We start from the raw sequence: 18635 nt of genomic DNA on the forward strand, positions 1-18635 counted from the left end.
CAAAGTTCCTCACTCTTTCTCTCAGATTCAAGAAACATTGGCATGACAGCTGCCAAAGTAACACAGTATGGGCCTGATTCATGAAGACTCTTTACCCGTTCTGTGTCTTGTGTGGAAACAGCTTAGTGAATCTGGCCCTAAGGAGAGAAATAACAGATAATTCCCAGGTTCTAGTGCTCTTCTGTATTGTCTGCTCAGATTACTTTTCCGGCCTGGTGGCAGGCCATGACATATTTTGCTGATATAGTTGCCTTTTCTCATGTTTCTCTGAGGGTTTTACAGAATTTTTACTTCAAAGTGTTTTGTGGGAAGATGTTTTTTTCTATGTTACTTTTAGGACAGGTGCAGCTCTTATATCTATGAACTCTGTTGTAATATTTGTAATATTGTCTTATAATAGGGAAGGTTGTTGCTATTTGAGTGCTGGTTTTAGTGCTGTTAGTGTAAAAATATTGGTATATTAAATTTTTATATTATATGCATGTTTGTTACACAAATGTTTTGGTTTTTTTTAAGAATTTTATGATACTTCACAAAGTGCCTGTAGTGGAGGAGAGTTGCTGTTACTGAGAACCTAAATATTAATTTATTTTTTTTTGTATGGTAAGTAGTAAGGGGAAATATCCTAACTTTGCTCTGTACAGACTATTAAGGGAGTTTCTGTGGGTGCAGAATGACTTTGCAGACCTGGAGATGCAGGGCTTTTTAATTGTGGTTCTGTACTAATCGGTATAGCACTGCTTCTCAACCTTTTTCCCATCATGACAGACCACGCTCACATCTGTGACACACTGCTCATTACAATTCACGGGGGAAGTAAAAATAAAAAAATAAATAATTAAAGGCCCAGTATTATTTTTATTAAAAATGACACAATGGAAAGATAAGTAATCTGTCTGAACAGAAATTGCATAAATAGTAAAACATCCCATATCAAAACAGCACCAATTTCCAGCACTCAAAAAGTAACCATCTTACAAGGCAAAACTGAAAATATTACACCAGGCCTTAAAACTGCAATATTCCTCCGATTAGGAAAATGGAACAAGCCAGGCTGCTATAGAGCCCTACACAGAAACTACACGCCAACAGAATACTTCACTTTAGTCACATGTGCAGACCCTCACCTAACAAAGAATAAAGAGACCATAAAAGTATAAATAGAAACATGCAGATAAAAACTGATCTGGAAATCGCAACAAGCCAGACTGTATGCAGTGTAACAAAGGAAAAAGAGAAACATTACCAGTTCTCAAACAAATCAAGAAATATAAATTCCCTGTATGTACTCAGATCAGTCCAGACTCCTGGGTTTTGCCTCCCTTCCAGCAGATGGAGACAGAGAAAACTTCGAGAGTACTCCCTCTTTATTGGGCCGATACAGTAAAAATCGCGGGCGAGCGCCCGCTCTCCTGTGCGCGCGATACAGTAAATTAATTTATTTAAATTAGGGCTGGCGGTAAAAAGGCACTAGGGACACTAGCACGTCCCTAGAACCTCTTTTCGGACAGGAGCGGCGGCTGTCAGCGGGTTTGACAGCCGACGCTCAATTTTGCCGGCATCGGTTCTTGAGCCCGCTGACAGTCACGGGTTTGGAAACCGGATGCCAGCAAAATTGAGCGTCCGGTTTTCAAACCGCGGGCCTATTTCAATTTTTTTTTTTTAAACTTTTTTTTTTTTTTTTAAACTTTCGGGACCTCCGACTTCATTTCACCATGATATTAAGACGGAGGGTGCACAGAAAAGCATAAATTAACACCAGCCTTTGGGTAGGCGCTAATTTCTGAAAGTAAAATGTGCCTACCTTCACATCCCGATCCATCAGAACCACCAGCACTTCCTACAATTTGCGATACTGGGCCATCATTATCAATTCCGAGCACTACCCTTCAGATCAGCTACCACCCCCAGAACCTTCACCAAAATCATAGTGGTAGTGGCGGCAGCACTGAGGGAAAGAAGGAGTCTGGGTGCATCCTTATCTGGACGATTGGCTGATCAGGGCAATATGCTCAGCCCGGTGCATCTCCGAACTTCAAGCATTATCCTGTCGGGAACCGTTCCTCAGGTTCACACCGGGCACCATACAGCTGCGTATAGTACCATCCTTCCTTCCGAAAAAGGTCTCCCAGTTCCATATGAACTAGACCATATCCTTACCATCACCAGATGAGCAAGGGGATGTGGAAGACGTTCGACTCCTTTGCCACCTGAATGTCGGCAGAATCCTAGTCCGATACCTGAAAGAGATCAGAATCCTTGCGCAAAACTGACCACCTGTTCGTTCTTCACAGCGGGAAGAAGCAAGGGGAAGCAGCATCACGGGCCACCATAGCCCGCTGGATTAAAGAAGTTATTAATGCAGGAAAACCATTACCTCTACAGGTCAAGGTGCATTCTACAAGGGCCCAGGCAGTCTCCTGGGCTGAAATCAGGCTGCTTTCGCCAGCCGAGATCTGTCGGGCGGCAACATGGTCCTCTCTACACACCTTCTCCAGGTTCTACTGCCTGGATGTTCAGGCAAGGGAGGACACAGCCTTCGCAAGGGCAGCACTAAGTGGGCCACTGGCAGCCTCCTACCCTATAGGGGAGTAGCTTTTGTACATCCCATTGGTCCTGAGTCCATCTGGCTACACACTAAGAAATGGAGAAATTACTTACCTGATAATTTTGTTTTCCTTAGTGTAGACAGATGGACTCTGCATCCCGCCCACGGCTGCTCCAGAAATAGAGAACCTCTGATATCAAATCTTGAGACTGAACAAGTACGGGTAAGCCACGGCCTACCTCTAATCAAGACACCCGCAGTTACCCAGGTGTTGGCGTTTGTTTCAGTGCACTGGTGGTCTCCAGTTCCAAAAGTTTTATATATCTATCTATCTATATATAGCTATATATATATATATATGTATGTATGTTAATAAAGTATTAAGCAACATATATCCACACTGGCGTTTCAAAGACAATACTGAAGAGCTAAGCACGCTGCACGGGTATATGTAGGCTGACGTCAGCTTTGAAATCTGAATCCATCTACCATCTGCTATCAGGAGAGCACTATACCCATTGGCCCTTAGTCCATCTGGCTACACTAAGGAAAACAAAATTATCAGGTAAGTAATTTCTCCATTCACAGGCTAGAGAGCCTGGGAGCCATTATTCCTGTCCCCCAGAAGGAATGGGGGAAGGGATGTTATTCCATCTATTTTACTGTGCCGAAGAAAAAGGGGACCTTCCGTCCATTTCTAGACTTGAAGTAAGTCAACGAGGCCTTCCGGGTTCCGCGTTCCCAGTTAGAGACCCTGCGCTCTGTGATAGTGGCTGTATGCAGTGGGGAGTTCTTGGCTTCCCTGGACTTAAGGAGGCATATTTGCCCATCAGCATCCACAGGGATCATTCGAAGTTCCTCAGATTTATGATTTTCAGGAAGCATTTCCAGTTTTGTGCTTGCCACAGCTCCGAGGACCTTCACCAAGATAATGGTAGTTGTTGCTGCACCTATACCTGGACAACTGGTTCATTTGGGTGAAGTCAGCAGAGCTCAGCAGTCGGGCAGTCAAATTGTTCTTGTCCCACTTGAGGTCCTTGGGCTGGGTCATCAATCTGAGCAAACGTCATCTTCAACCTTCGCTGGTGCTGGAATTCCTGAGAGCGCTCTTTGACACCCAGGTGGGCAAAGTTTTCCTCTCGAAGGAACGCATCGCCAAATTGCAGATGCAAGTTCGGCATCTCTTGAACGTTCAAATACCCAGTGTCTGGGACTATGTGCAGATCCTTGGCTCCATGGCTTCCACCCTGGAATTGGTCCCTGGGCATTTGCTCATATGAAGTCTCTACAGAAAGCATTGCTCTCCCATTGCGATCTGATGTCGGAGAACTTTCAAATTCTCTTACCACTTACAGAGTCTGCCAGGTCCAGTTTTGGTTGGTGGCTTGCCAGAGCCCATTTGGAGTGAGGGGTGGCCCTCGACGTTACTCATGAGCGATAGTGACCACAGATGCCAGTCTCTTCAGTTGGGGAGCAGTATGTCAATCTCAGTCCGTCCAGGGCCAATGATAGAAGAGGCACAGTAGTCCATCAACCATCTTAGAAACATGAGCGGTGGAGGACGTGATGTTATCGGGCTGCATGGCCACCTGAAAAGAGTGCTCCTCTGAAAGCCAAAAATAAACTGAATAAATAGGGCACCGGATTAGAGCATGTGGGGAACAATGATGCTGGGCAGCAGGTGCGGGAAAAGACAGACCCTCTGTATGTGCCTGAGGTGCTGCAAGGCTTGCGGGGAGCTGCCCCTGCAAATTTTGCACCTGCGGGGATCTCTTCCCCTGGGAGGGGGGGGGGGAGCGGATACAAAAATGGTGCAGAGGAATTTGAATATCTCAGTGAGAGGATGGAACTCCCCACTCCCCCTCACTACCCTGTTGCCATCCCTCTGGAAAGGGACTTCTGTCCTTTTGCAGAGGATAGGCAGGGCAGTGTGCTGGATCAAGATTGAAGCCCCAACAGAGGCCTCCCTTCCTGAGGGGCCAGAAGCACTTGAGGTCATCCCCCCCTTCCTTTGCGAAGTGACAAATGGTGAAGGGGTGGGGGCTTGTGTAGATGAGATATGGCATTAAAGGAGAATGAAATCCCACCGGATGTTGAACCGTACAGAACGATGCTACAATTATTCCATCGGGACGAGTTGTCAGGCTTGTTGGCTCAAATATTTAAGGCGCTGGGAATGGAGGCTGTCCTACAGACTTGGCAAAAGTGCAAAAGAAGGATCTGATTATAGTCAGTTTTGTGCAAAGCGATTTTTCTTCCCTCCTCATGAAGCAGTTCAAGAGCTGATTGATTTGGAATGGAATGCGCCAGAGGCAACTTTTAAGGGGAAGGGGCAGGTCCCTGGCTGGGATTTACCTTCTAGATCCTAAGATATGGGAATAATTTTGCTTTCCAAAGGGTGGATGCCCTAATGTGTGCCATCACCAAGGGGATCACAATTCCTGTGGAAGGTGTAACTGCTTTGAAGGATGCTTATGACAGGAAAGTGAAAGCGATCATGAAGCACGCTTTCAAGGCGATGGTCATGAATTTGCAGGTTTTTGCTGCGGTTGTTTGGTAGCGCAGGCCAGTTTGTCTCAACCATTTTACAAAGAGACGAAAGAATAGAGAGAAATTATTCAGGAAAAGACAGAAAGGCACAGACACACAGTACTTAGAACTCTACACCACAACAAGCATAACTATAATACTAGGTGTGATAAAACTACCCGTGTAAGTACCTTGGTACAATTGGTCATGAACTACTTCACTAAATGACTGTCTAATGATATATTGTAACCGAACCTTTGACAGCACCAGTTAAATGTACTATAGTACACTTTTACTTACATTAAATATGTGCCTACATGTAAACCATTGCGATGGTATTTAACTTAGCAACGGTATAGAAAAGTTTTTAAATAAATAAACCAGGGTGCTAGGAGGTGCTAGGGAAGAATGGACCTTACTTGGAGGTGCCTTTCTGGCAGATGCAGACTGAGTTAGCACATATGTTGGCTCGAAGTAGCATCAGTGATAGCAGCGAGATGCCTGCTGTACTTACATAACTGGTTGGCGGATACTGTTTCTAAATCCAACTTGACCAAGGGGCCCTTCAAGGACTGCCTACTGTTCAGAGAGGAGTTGGAGAAAATTGCAAAATGTTGGAACATCAAGATTCCACGTTTGCTGGAGAATAAAAAGTCCAATCCCCGCTTCACTTATTAGAGAGGTAGATTTTGGGACTCTTGATACTTTCGCTCCTACAGAAATTTAGGGGCACAGAAATCTCACTCATTTGGGAGGTCTCTGTCCTTTCGAGCCAAGAAGCCTGATAAGGACAAACTTCAGTGTTGGGGCTTCCCTTTCCTCACAATGAAATTTTGGGGGCCTACTGTCCAATTCTCGCTTTTATCAAAGGTGGACCCACATCACCTCAGACCAGTGGTTCTGGATGTGATAATGGGCTACGCCCTGGAATTTCACTGCTTACCTACAGACTCATTTATGGTTCCCCCGTGTAACTCTATAGAAAAGAGAGCCACCGTACTAGTCAGTCTGCAAATATTGGTCGTCCTGGAAGCCGTGGTTCCAGTCCCAAAGAGACAGGAAAGTACGGGGCATTCCATTTATTTTGTGGTGCCCAAAAAGAAGGGTGCCTCTCGCCCTATTTTGATCTAAAGGGAGTCAACAGATTCTTATATGTAACTCACTTCCAGATGGAAACCTTGCGCTCGGTAATTGTGGTGCAGCGCGGGGAATTTCTCACATTGCTTGATCTGATGGAAGCCTTTAATGCATGTTCCCATAAAGGGGTTCATCAGCACTTCCTGAGGTTCACTGTGCTTGATCATCATTGACATTTTTAGGTGCTCCCATTTGGGTTGGCCCCGGCACCAAGAACCTTTTCCAAGGTAGCAGGTTCACTAGTATTTAGAAGACTAATTAATCAGGGTCAAGTCAGCCAAAGTAAGCCAGCTTGTGTCATGCAGGGCGGTACAATTGCTGCAGGCGCTAACTTGGATATTGAATCTGATCAAGAGCAAGTTACAGCCCTCACAGACTCTAGAATATTTGGGAGTCTGGTTTGATAATACACAGGGCAAGATATTCCTTCTGGAGCAACGGATCCAGAAGTTATGGGGACAAATATGGGCCCTGAGAGCATAGATTCATCCAATAGAATAGGGCTGTTTGAAGATCTTTGGGTCTATGGCAGCGATGTTGGAGATGGTCCTATGGGCATGGGTGCATATGTGATCCCTTTAGTGGTGTTTGCTATCTAGGTAGAATCCACAGTCCTAGGAGTACAGGCTGAAATGGACCCTCCCATCAGCAGTGCAGCAGAGGTTGCAGAGGAATCATCTAGAGAGAGGCATGAATCTAGATATTCCCAATTGGATAGTAGTCACTACAGATGTGCGTCTCCAGAACTGGGTAGCTCACTACCAGGAACTAATGGCACAGGGCATTAGTCTACCGAAAAGATGGTGTGGTTCATCAACCATTTGGAGGCTCATGCAATTCGTTTGGCAATCCTGAGCTTTACAGGTTGAATAAGCAGAAGAACAGTGAAGATAAGACAACGCTTCAGAGGTGACTAATATAAACCATACCTTCAGGTGCTGTCCATGGCTGACATCACAGGAGGAGTAAATCTTAGCGAATGGGAGCTGGAAAAAAAAGGCCTTTCAGCTCGTCGTCTCTCAGTGGGGGTCATCCCTGATTGGTTCTCATGGCAACTCACACCAATGCGAAGGTACCATGATTCTTCAGTCGCAGAAGGGACTCTCATGCGTAGAGGATCGATATTCTCGTGCAGGCTTGGATGACAGAGAAAATGCTGTATGTGTATCCCCCATTGCCAATGATGGGCAGATTACTGCAAAGGATTGCACGGCATCCTGGCTTGGTGGTCGTAGTGGCCCCAAATTGGTCCATGGTATGTGGATCTCTAGCATCTGATTGTCGACAGCTGTTGATAGTAACGAAGAGGGAGGACCTCCTCCATCAGGGACCCATCCGTCATGAAAATTCGGATCAGTTTTGTCTTACAGTTTGACCCTTGAGAGGTCTTGCTTGAGCCGTGGTTATTCCTCTGCGACTGTGAGCACAGTGTTACAGGCTTGAAAAGTTTCCACTTCCTTGCGTAAGGTAGGGTCTGGAGAATTTTTGAGGATTGGTTCAGAAAGCGAATATTTCACCCTTTCAGACTGGAGATACCATTGATCTTGGACTTTCTACAGGAAGGCCTGATATAAGGGCTAGCTCTCTGTATGCTCAAAGTTCAGGCGGTTGCTTCGGCTTGTTATAAGGGGCATGTCCAAGGCAAACGCCTCTCGTCACATCCAGACGTGGCATTCGGCCACCATTACGCATTCTGGTTCCACTCTGGGACCCAAATTTGGTTTGGTCCTTTTTATCAGGCCAAATTTTTCGGCCCCTTCAACAGCTTTCCTTGCGTTTACTAACCTTGAAGACAGTGTTCCTGGTCATGATTTGCTCAGCAAGAAGGGCTGTGGTGTTGCAGGCTCTTTCGTATTGAGAACCGTTCCTGTTGTTTGCCCAGGACATAGTACAGTTTAGGACTGTGCCTTCTTCCTTACCAAAGGTGGTTTCGGACTTTTTTAAAAAATTAGTCCATTTCCTTCCCGTCATTGGGCAGGTTTCGGGGTGAACAGGAATTTTGTACCCTGCACCCCCTGAATGTTGAGGCATTTGTTATGCTATTTTAAGGTTACTAAATTCTTGAGGAAAGCAGGCTGATTTGGCCGTTATGGTGGCGTTACAAAAGGATTAGCAAAATCACAGACCACAGTGACCCCCCTGAATTAAAAAGCGATAACGAAGGCCTAGGTGGCAGCAGACAAGCCATTGCCCAAGCAAATTAGAGCTCATTCGATTAGAGCAGACAATGTCCTAGGCAGAGTTGCAGTTGCTGTCTTCGGAGATCTGTAAAGCAGTGACCTGGCTCTCTTTGCACATCTTCTCCAAGCATCAATTGGATGTTCAGGCGCAGGGGGATGCATACTTTGCAAGGGCAGCCTCCCACCCTTCTGGGGAGTAGCTTGGGTACATCCTACTTCTGTGGACTTGCCTGCCTGAATGAAGAGGAAGGTGAAATTACTTCTTACCTGATAATTTCCTTTCTCCTAGAGAAGGCAGACCAGTCCACAATCTTGTCCTGGGCTGCCTCCATTGCGTAGTCATTTGTCCGTTTTCTCGCAGACATTGAGAAGATTGGACAATGGACATTGTTAGAAATGCTTTGGATCATTGAAGCTCCTGAAAAGTCTCATTTAGCGTTTAATTGCTATGATTTGTGTTCTGTCTCTGCTACTGAGCCCACTGGGTCTTGGTCTCATGGAAGTTTAAAAAAAAAAAAAAAAATGGAAACCAAAGAAAATGTGACAAAATATGGGTTTAGGAGATAGTTAAAAGTTATGGTTCATATGTTCAGTTGTCTACAGTTGGCTTTTACAGGCTATGGTCAGAATACAGCTCTATATGGGTGACGTCAGCGAGTCAGTTTTCTCCATCTGCTGGTAGGAGTGCATAACCCACTTGAGTGGACTGGCTTGCCTTCTCTAGAGAAAAGGAAATTATCAGGTAAAATAATTTTTATACTTTTATAAGCTTTATAAGCCAGTTTAAAGCTCTCAGATGTCTGGTGAAGATATGCTTAGTCTAGAGCAGAATTTGTGTTGGAGCACTCTCTCTACCCCTGCTATTAATTGCATCAGTAGCATGGGATCTTCTTAGTGTTTGGGTAATTGCCAGGTTCTTGTGGCCTGGTTTGGCCTCTGTTGGAAACAGGATGCTGGGCTTCATAGACCCTTGATCTGACCCAGCATGGCAATTTCTTATATTCTTATGTTCTAATATTTTTTTTTTTGTCTGCTTTCTCCCAGATCTGTCGTTTATAGTTCCTTATGTTTTTTGTTTCATTTTCCTCTCTTCCCACATCTGAGTTCCATGGTTTTTTCATGTTGTCCCTCTCTCTCTCTCATTCTCTCTCTGCCCTTCATGGTTGCTCACACTTTCTCGCTATCATTCTGCCCTCTCCTCATATCTCTGCCTTTCATGGTTTCTCTCTTGCTGCAGCTTTGATCAAGATGGTGAAAGATCACGATGTAGACCAAGTTGCTTGCCTTGTGCCTAAGATCCAGCTCCTTACACAGCAATGTGCACAGAGCATCGACTACACGAAGGACGTACAGCAAGCCGTGACTGACTGGTGGGGAGTCCTGTTTCTTGTTCTAATAATCCTTCTTCCATGCATGTCCACTCCTCCACCCCTCCCCACCATCGCCACTTTTACAGTCCATCATCTTGCTTGGTGCAGGTAGTTTTATCAACTGGCTCCCTATTTTCAGATTAGATGGCAGGCTGTCCTTGTCTTAAAATAATGCATACATATATTTATAGATACAGTGTATTTGATCTAGGCTTTAAATAAAAATATGTGGGTACCTAAAATCGTGTATCTGTCAGAGAACCCTAAAATAGGGTAACACCACTAATATTTTAAATGATTTGAGAGATGCTTAATATTGCAAGCTTTATTACACAGTGACAATATCCAAACTTTTCAAAAACACACACAATCAATTGTCCTAGTCAATCATTACTCATTCACACCACTTCTAAACTTTTAGTGATATGCATTTATATAATATGTATAAATATCAACATAAAACATTGCAAGGAAACAATAAAACCTTTTCAATCTAGTTGAACTTCAAGAAAGATACTTTGTGAATTGCAAGTGAGTCACATGAAAGACACCGTCATTAAAAAGGGGATACAGTTGAACCACAATCCACAAGAAAGGATACTTTGTAGTTGTTTCACAGGAACGATAGAGTCCCATGCATATCTTTATCACTTCACATAGGTTCCACTAAGATTTCCGTGTCCCAGATATAGATAGATAGCTAGAGCAAACAGCTAATTAGGGGGCTATGGCTGCGAGTCTTCTGAAATTAAGGAAAAGCAAAATATCAGGCACAACAATACTAGGTTCAAATAAAGTGTATTTTTAATTAAAAAGCTAAATGTAAGAAAAAGCAGACCTGTAAGCATAAGCAATCGATGAGGGTAAAACCCAGGAGGGTAGAAGACAAGCCAACATACACAGTGTAGCAGTATGGTTGGGTCAAGTTTCCAAGAAAAGGAGGCAAAGATCACAAAACTGCAGTAAAGATCTTTGAAAGACAGGGTGGGTCGGACAGTCCTACGCTACCACTATCAATCTGGACTGAAAGAATGGAGCCAGTTGGTAACCTTGGCAGATTACCATAGACTGCCCCAGGTTACATTGTTCAGGCTGTGCGACCTTATGTTGCTATCTTTAGAAAAGTACGGAGTGCTAGAAGCTTGCATCCATTTGCCTCAGAAGTGTGCCCAAGGCACTGACACTGTGTGTGATTGATTTGTGAGGTGCACATGTATATAAAAGAAATGTTACCCTTCCTCTTCATACAGGCGTATGGAGTGGAGGAGTAGCCTAGTGGTTAGAGCAGTGGGCTACGTTCTCCAAGGTCAAGCAGGATGGTGACATCATCAGATGGAGCCCGGCATGAAAACTTTGACAGACACACACAGCAAGCCCAGCATGCTGCCAACCACGCATCCACATGGGGTCCCTTTTCAGTCTCTTTTTCCGCGAAGCTGAAGCCTCATGGCTGTGGAGCTTGTACTTTTTTCTGTGAGAAATCAGGTTTTTTCTTCCTTCCCGCGTTGCGTCGGGACCCTCTGCGCTTCGGGGTCATCGCTTTCAATAAGTTTTTGTGGTACTTCGTGGTCTATTATCAATGGTATTGCCTCTCAGTGGCCATCAACAGCACATCAGGTTCTTTTCAGCATGGCAGTATCCGGCTTTCGCCAGTGCCCCTGGACCATCTCCATCACAGACCCCCATGAGGGGGTCGCACGATCTCCGTGTTTGCAATCTTTGTGCCCAGGTGACCCCTAAGGGCCATTGGGTGTGTTTAGACAAAATGGAAAAGCTGATCAGCGCTAAGAAACAAAATCCATCGTCAGCCTCCAGGACTTCCACACCGCAAGGGAAGAGAGTCTGCATCGACCTCCTCGGTGTCCCTTCCACTATCTATCCCGAGGTAGAGGCAGGAGACCATGTAAGGTCAATATCCTTGCGATCCAGGTCTCACTGTCTGACACGGGGAAGGACCGAAATGAGCACTGAGAAAAGTCTAGGAAACACACACTGATCCTCCTCTTTAAAGTCAGACCATGGGAAGGCATCGACCTCATTGGTGCCTCCCCCGAAGCGCTCTCGTGCGGAGGAGGTGATATCCTCTGGTCCTCGCGGTCCCCACCGATTCCGGTGGAAGGTTTGGTTCCACCCTGTGACTCTGGGGTCGATCCGATTCTGCTGCTGCCACCTCCTCAATCTGTCCTGTCCTCAGCAGCTTTTGAGGAGGAATTAGAAAGGTGCGTGCGGTTGGTGGTCAACCAGGCCCTGCAGGGCATTGAGCCTCTGGTTCCACCAGGACCACCGCAGGAGCCGACTCCATTGGTGCTTGCGACTCTTTTGGAGCAGCTGGACCTACTGCTCAGTGTCTTACCGTCGCAACCAGCTCCGTTACCATGAACCCCTTTGCTGTTGAAGGAAGCATCGCTGCTGCTGCCACCGGTCTTCATTCCGGTGAGCGATTCCTCGGATGAGGAAGGTCCATCGGGGTCGACAGTGTCTTGGCTGCACATAGTATCCCGGCAACCTCTGGCTCTCCGATGCTCCCGGTGCCATTGGATCCACCAGCATCAGGAGCATCAGTGCCCAAGATCCCACCAGTGCCATCAGTACCATCGTTGGTTCCGATGGTGCCTCTGCAGTCCTCTGGCTCGGGTCTTAGGGTTCAGGTGGGAACTCCACCCCCATCTCCGGATGTTCAAGGGGAAGGCCCCCTATGATTCTTGGGAAGGAGGCATCTTTTTCCTCCATGGAGGAATTGGATGACTTGCCTTCTGAACCCTCTCCACTAGAGGAGAGGTGGAAATCCCCTCCAGAGGATCTTTCTTTTGCTAGGTTTGTCAAGGTCATGGTAGAGTCTGTGTCTTTCCAGCTATTAACAACAGGATTCTTGTCACAAGATGTTTGAGATTCTGCAATTTCTTGATGCCCCTATGGAAGTGGTGGCTGTTCCAGAACATGACATCTTTAAGGATCTCCATTCCTCCTGTGAACCAGAAGATGGATGCGGTCTGTCTATTTATTTATTTAAAAACTTTTCTATACCGTCGTTTAGTGATATACCATCACAACGGTTTACAGATAGGCACATAAATAAGTTTGGCTTGGTTTGTAAATTATCTAGTAGGTGCCAATAAATTTTCAGTTACATGATTCAAATAATATTGCTATATGGAATGTGGATTGGAAATTCCATCAAACATGAGAGATACTGTACTTTATGCGAAAAAATAATAAAGAAAGCATATATGTTTTGGTGACTTAACTGTGTAGTTCTTTTTCTCGTTCATTAGTATTACTTACTCCCCACTCTCATTTTGAAAAGCTTTTTTGAAGAGCCATGTTTTTAAACTTTTTTTTTTGAAGAGTTTTAGATCTCTCATTAATCTTATTTCAAGTGACATTGTGTTCCATAATGTTGGACCAGCTAAGGATAGTGCTCGCTCTCTCACTTGCATCCGTTTAGCTGTTATTGGCTGATCTGAGATTTCTCTGGGGGACATGTAGCCATAGTGCAGTGTTTAGCCAATCGGTATTTTCTTCATAGATCAGTTTGTGAATTGTGCATAGTGTTTTAAATTGCACTCTTTGTTCAGTTGGCAGCCAGTGTAATTCAGCGAGAGTCTGAGTGACGTGGTCCCTTATATTTTTTCCGGTCAGTATTCTGGCTGCGTAGTTCTGTAAGATTTGTAGTGGTCTTAGTGTTGTATATGGTAATCCCAGGAAAAGTGTGTTACAATAGTCTGTGCTAGCGAATATTAGTGCTTGTAGAACAGTTCGAAAATGTGCTTGGGTTTATAGGGGTTTTAGCCTTCTAAGGACCATTAGTTTGGCGTAGCCTTCCCTAATTTTCAATGATATGTGTTGCTTAAGGTTGAGTTCATTGTCAATTATTACACCTAGGTTTCTGGCTTTTTCAGTTAGTTCCACTATCTGATCATTTTTAAGTTTGGGATTCTGTATTAATTCAGTGGTTTTTCGTTCAAGGTGTATGAATTCTGTTTTTTCAATATTAATTACCGGTTCCATTTGGCTTAGTAGCTGTTTAATTATATCTAGGTACAACATTGCTAAGTTTAATGTTTTTTTTAATGTTTTTTCAATTGTTTTCTCTACTGGTAGGATTAGTCCAGCCTACCACCGGTTTTGAATGCCGTCAGCTTCCTCACCAGTCATTGGTGGTGGAGTCGACCCTAAAGAAGGCAAAGAGACTTCAGCCTCATGCCTCTGGATCCCCCCACCGGGCCATGAGCACAGAGCTCTGGACGCTCTCGGACGCCAGGTATTCCAGGGCTCAATGTTAGCAGCTAGGATTGCTTCTCTCAGCTCTATATGGGGCGGTATTCCAGAAACGTCTGGAAACAAGCCTAAGAGCTGGGGGATCGCCTCCTGCAGCAATTTCAGGAGGACTTCCAGAAAATAATTCAGCAGGGCCTGGACTGTAATAAGCACGAGGTCCACTCTGCGTATGAAGTATTTGAGACAGCTATGAGGGTTGCCACAGCAGGCATTGAGGCTCGACACATGGCTTGGCTGAGTGCCGAGGTGCAGGACTGTCTAGCAGATCTACCCTGTACAGGGGAGAACCTTTTTGGGGACAAGAATAGAGTCTGTGGCCCAACTGAAGGAATATTGTGGAACCTCCAACAGTTGTCAGCCAGCACCTCGGACACCCAGCCCTCCAGCGAAAAGCCTCCCAGACAATATCCAAGACGGCCTTTTTACCAGCCACGCAAGTACTACCTGCCGGCCTCTAGATTGAGACCTCAGTGGGTACCGGCAAGACCAGCATGGCAACCTTGTACGCCCTGCCCGATTCCAGCCCCATCGCTGGATTTTGACTGGCAGCCAGGGGGTTTGAGCCAACCAACCATACCCCAGGTTGCCGACCACCACCCCCACCCCCCCCACAGGGGGGCCGCCTGCAACTATTCGCAAAACGATGGATTTCAGTTACCTCGGACCACAGGATCCTGTCCATCGTGAGGCAGGGGTACAGATTGCATTTCTAATGAACTCCTCCCCGTTCTCCTCCGTGTCCCTGGGGGAGAAGAGTAGAGAACCAGCAGATAATTTGAGTAGAGCTATCCGCCCTCTTAATAGCTCGAGCGGTCGAACCAGTCCCGTCAGGCCAATGAGGGGGACAGGTTCTACTCCAGGTATTTCCTGATTCCCAAGAAAACTGGTGACCTTTGCCCCTTTCTGGATCTGAGGGCATTAAACCAGTTTCTTGTCGAGGAAAAGTTTGATGGTCTCGTTGGGAGCTTTAATCCTCCTCCTCAGAGCTGGGGACTGGCTCTGCTCCCACAAGCTCAAAGACGCATACGCCCATATCCCTGTTTATCCAGCAGATCAGAGGTAACTGTGGTTCCTGGTAGAGGAAGAGTTCTACCAGTATCGCGTGCTGCCTTTCAGTGAGCTCCAGGCACTGGTAACGTACCCACCTTATACAAGATTGCTCCACACTCACCCTAAATTCTTGCCGAAGGTAGTGACTGATTTCCACTTGAATCAATCCATAATACTGCCTACGTTTTTTCCGAGACCTCACTCACACCCAGGTGAGCAGGCTCTGCACTCCTTGGACTGTAAACATGCGCTCACATTTTATTTAGACCTCACTGCAGCCCACAGGCCGTCCACCCAACTCTGTCTCCTTTGACAAAAATAGACTCTGAGTTGCGGTGGGCAAGCAGACCCTGTCCACCTGGTGGTTGGACTGCATTTCCTTCTGCTACCAGTAAGCAGGCCTTCCCGTAGAGGGACGAGTGAAAGCGCATTCAGTCAGGGCCATGGCAACGTCAGTAGCGCCCTTCTGTTCAGTACCCATTGCCGACATCTGCAGGGCTGCAACTTGGAGCTCTCTCCTTACCTTCGCAGCTCACTACTGCCTGGACAAAACTGGCAGGCAGGACAGCGTCTTTGGCCAGTCTGTTTCCAGTTTAGGAGCCCAACTCTTCCTACCTACAGCCCACTGTGAATTTCAGGCTGCCCTTCATTACCGACAGCACCCCTGTTGTGCCTGTTACACATTTTTGGGTGCTGCTTGGTTTACTCTGTTTTCAGGCAGCCTGTAGCTCGCTATTCACCCATGTGTGAGGGCTACCATCCTGCTTGTCCTGGGAGAAAGCAGAGTTGCTTACCTGTAACAGGTGTTCTCCCAGGACAGCAGGATGTTAGTCCTCACGAAACCCTCCCGCCACCCCGCGGAGTTGGGTTCGCCTACATTTTATTAATTTATATTTCACTCGTACTTTTTGCTACAAACGAGACTGAAGGGGGACCCCCGTGTGGCCACAGAGTTGGTGCCATGCTGGGCATGCCCAGTAGGTGCCAGTCAAAGTTCTAGAAACTTTGACAAAAGTGTTCCATGATTGGGCTCCATCCTGATGATGTCACTCATACGTGAGGACTACATCCTGCTGTCCTGGGAGAACACCTGTTACAGGTAAGCAACTCTGCTTTCTGCTAGTTTTGCTGATTATAGGGCATCATTGCAGTACTGGGCAGACTGCAGATGAAAATATGAGGCAACGATGTTAGCTCATCTGCTGGTATTCAGACTGATTTTCTAGCTTCTTATAAAGGTGTTTTACACATTTTGCTGCAGCACCACAGCCTGTTTGGGAACCTCTGGATTTGAACCTGCAACTCTACACATTGAGCTAAAGGCGAAGTTGCCCTACCTGAGTTGGTTATTGTCATTTTGTCTCCTTATCTCTCTTCTTTGTCACTGTCTTTATCCCACATTGATGCCACAATATAGAGGGATTCAGGGGCACTATGCAGATAAAGCAGGTCATGGCTTCTCTTCTCTCTTTCCAGGTGGGAGCAGCCAGCCCAGTTTGCCCTCTCATGGGAGACGCGTCACAGCCTGAGTCTCTGCCAGTGGCTGGAGAGATGGACCCTGGCTCTCCGAACCCTGCAGCAGCAGCATGGCAACTGGGCTTGATGATCTCTTGTGGGCACATCTGCCACAAATGTGGGACGAGAGAGGATCCGCTGTGCCATTGCACCTTATCATATGACCATCAGCAGTGATGCCATGTCTCAAATGGAGTGTTACCAGGGTACTGTGGATACGGCAGGACTCAGGAGGTGTGGGGACTGGAAAGACAATTCTGTCCACTAGTTTGTTTAAAGAAAAATGTTAATACCTGCTGTCTCAAAGTCTATTTCACCCTGTAACTTTAATGTGTGCACTTCAATGCATCTTTCAGATTTACCAAGCAGTCATTGCAGTCTGAAAAGCCACAAGGTGCTTTCTCTTCCAAACAGAAATGTATGGGAAAATATAATTTTAAAATTGCAAAAAAAAAATTGTCACCTTTTAATTCCTGTGACGTTCTTGTAGTTGTACTGAACGTGGACAAAATGGATTTGTTGAAAGTTGTATCAAAATCTTGAGAGGGATAGCTATGATAATCTGGTGTAGCAAAAATGACAAGAGGCAGCTGGTACCTTACATCTGATAAAGTAGACTCTGTCTTTAAAAGCTCACGCCTCAATAAATTGATTAGTCTATAAGGTGCCACCTGCCTCTTGTCATTTTTTGAATGTAATATATTTTATTGAGCAAATAATAATAATAGGCGATGGTCCAACCAATAATAGGAGGAAGGATATCAAATACTCTACAATGTCCATAAAGTTTATTGTATGTAAGCAAGCAGAAAAGTTCAAATTGTCAGCATCAAGCCAATAATTTACATGGACATGCAGCATGGTAGTCCTCACACGAGTGACACCATCGGATGGAGCCTGGCACGGAAAACTTATGTCAAAGTCTAGAACTTTGACTGTGTATACTGAGCATGCCCTATTCCACGCGTTCACATGGGGATCCCTCTTCAGTCTCCTTTTTTTTTTTTTTTTTTTTCCTGCGGATCTTTCGCATCATGGTTGCATGAGCTTGTGGCTTTTCTTTAAGAAATTGCCTTTGAAAACTTTTCCACCATTCTTTTCGGGTTTTCTCGCAATTTTATCGAACACGGGTCCTTCTCGATTCCCTTTAATCTCTGCCTGCCAGCATAAACTACTTGCCGTCACCAACTCCCATTTTCCCTTTACATTCGTCATGGCCTCATCTGGTTTTCGTCAGTATCCCCAGTGTCCGAGGACCATGTCCATCACGGACCCCCACGAAGTGTGTCCCCTCTGCCTTGGGGGCATTGGATAATGTCCGGGGTTGAAAAAAAAACTTAGGGTTGAGGAAGTCTGAGCCATCAACTTCGGCATCGATACTGATGGACCTTGGAGCAGCACCGACGAATACCAAGCCATCAGCACCGCCGTTGGTTCTGTTAACACTGTTGGCTGATAGAGGTGCCGGAGCCCAATCCCTGTAGGTCTCTTCCAGGTCGAGGACGTAAGATTCATCGTCATTGACCTTGGCACTGTGGAAAGACCGGGTCGAGCTCAGAGGGAAGCCAAGGAAGTATCGACACCGGTCACCCTTGATGCATCGTGCTGGGTTCATGAAGGTGCCGGCTCATGTCATGATGCCTCCAAAGCAACCCTGCGACGAAGAGTGCCCATCCTCCATCAATGGTGGGGGTCTGCAAAAGTCTCCACTGGTCCTGGTACCAATTGCTGATCCAGCTCGGAGATCCAAGGAAGGTTTGGCCACCCCTCCTGCCTTCCATTTGATTTTGGCATCGGCAATTTTCGAAGAGGAACTGGAGCGCAGGGTCCAGCTGGCAGGAATCAATGCTCGTAGAATGGCCTGGCTGTGGCCTTGGATCTCCAGCCAGAGGTAAAGGAAAGACTTGCTGACTTGCCATGCACAGGAAAGAATCTCTTTGGAGACAAGATGAGGGATGTGGGATCACCATGAGACCCTCCAGCAGCTCTCCACCCGCATTCCTTAGCCAGAAAGACTGCAAGGCAGAG

General features: G+C 46.1%; 1 protein-coding gene across 2 annotated transcripts in view; it reads left to right on the forward strand.

Moving 5' to 3' along the window:
• LOC115082140 (HAUS augmin-like complex subunit 5) overlaps window positions 1-17554 on the forward strand; it is a 95676-nt gene extending 78122 nt beyond the window's left edge. Inside the window, exons 18-19 of one of the 2 annotated variants that reach the window (XM_029586398.1) lie at window positions 9632-9764; window positions 16569-17554. In XM_029586398.1, coding sequence (XP_029442258.1) covers window positions 9632-9764; window positions 16569-16695 — 260 coding nt within the window. In that variant the 3' untranslated portion in view covers window positions 16696-17554. Of the gene's footprint in view, window positions 1-9631; window positions 9765-16568 lie in introns of those variants that run through there. The other variant, XM_029586399.1, reaches the window with a different exon arrangement.
• Window positions 17555-18635: the final 1081 nt, after the last annotated feature.

The sequence above is a fragment of the Rhinatrema bivittatum genome, unplaced genomic scaffold (assembly GCF_901001135.1).
Source record: "Rhinatrema bivittatum unplaced genomic scaffold, aRhiBiv1.1, whole genome shotgun sequence".
Taxonomy (NCBI): Eukaryota; Metazoa; Chordata; class Amphibia; order Gymnophiona; family Rhinatrematidae; genus Rhinatrema; species Rhinatrema bivittatum.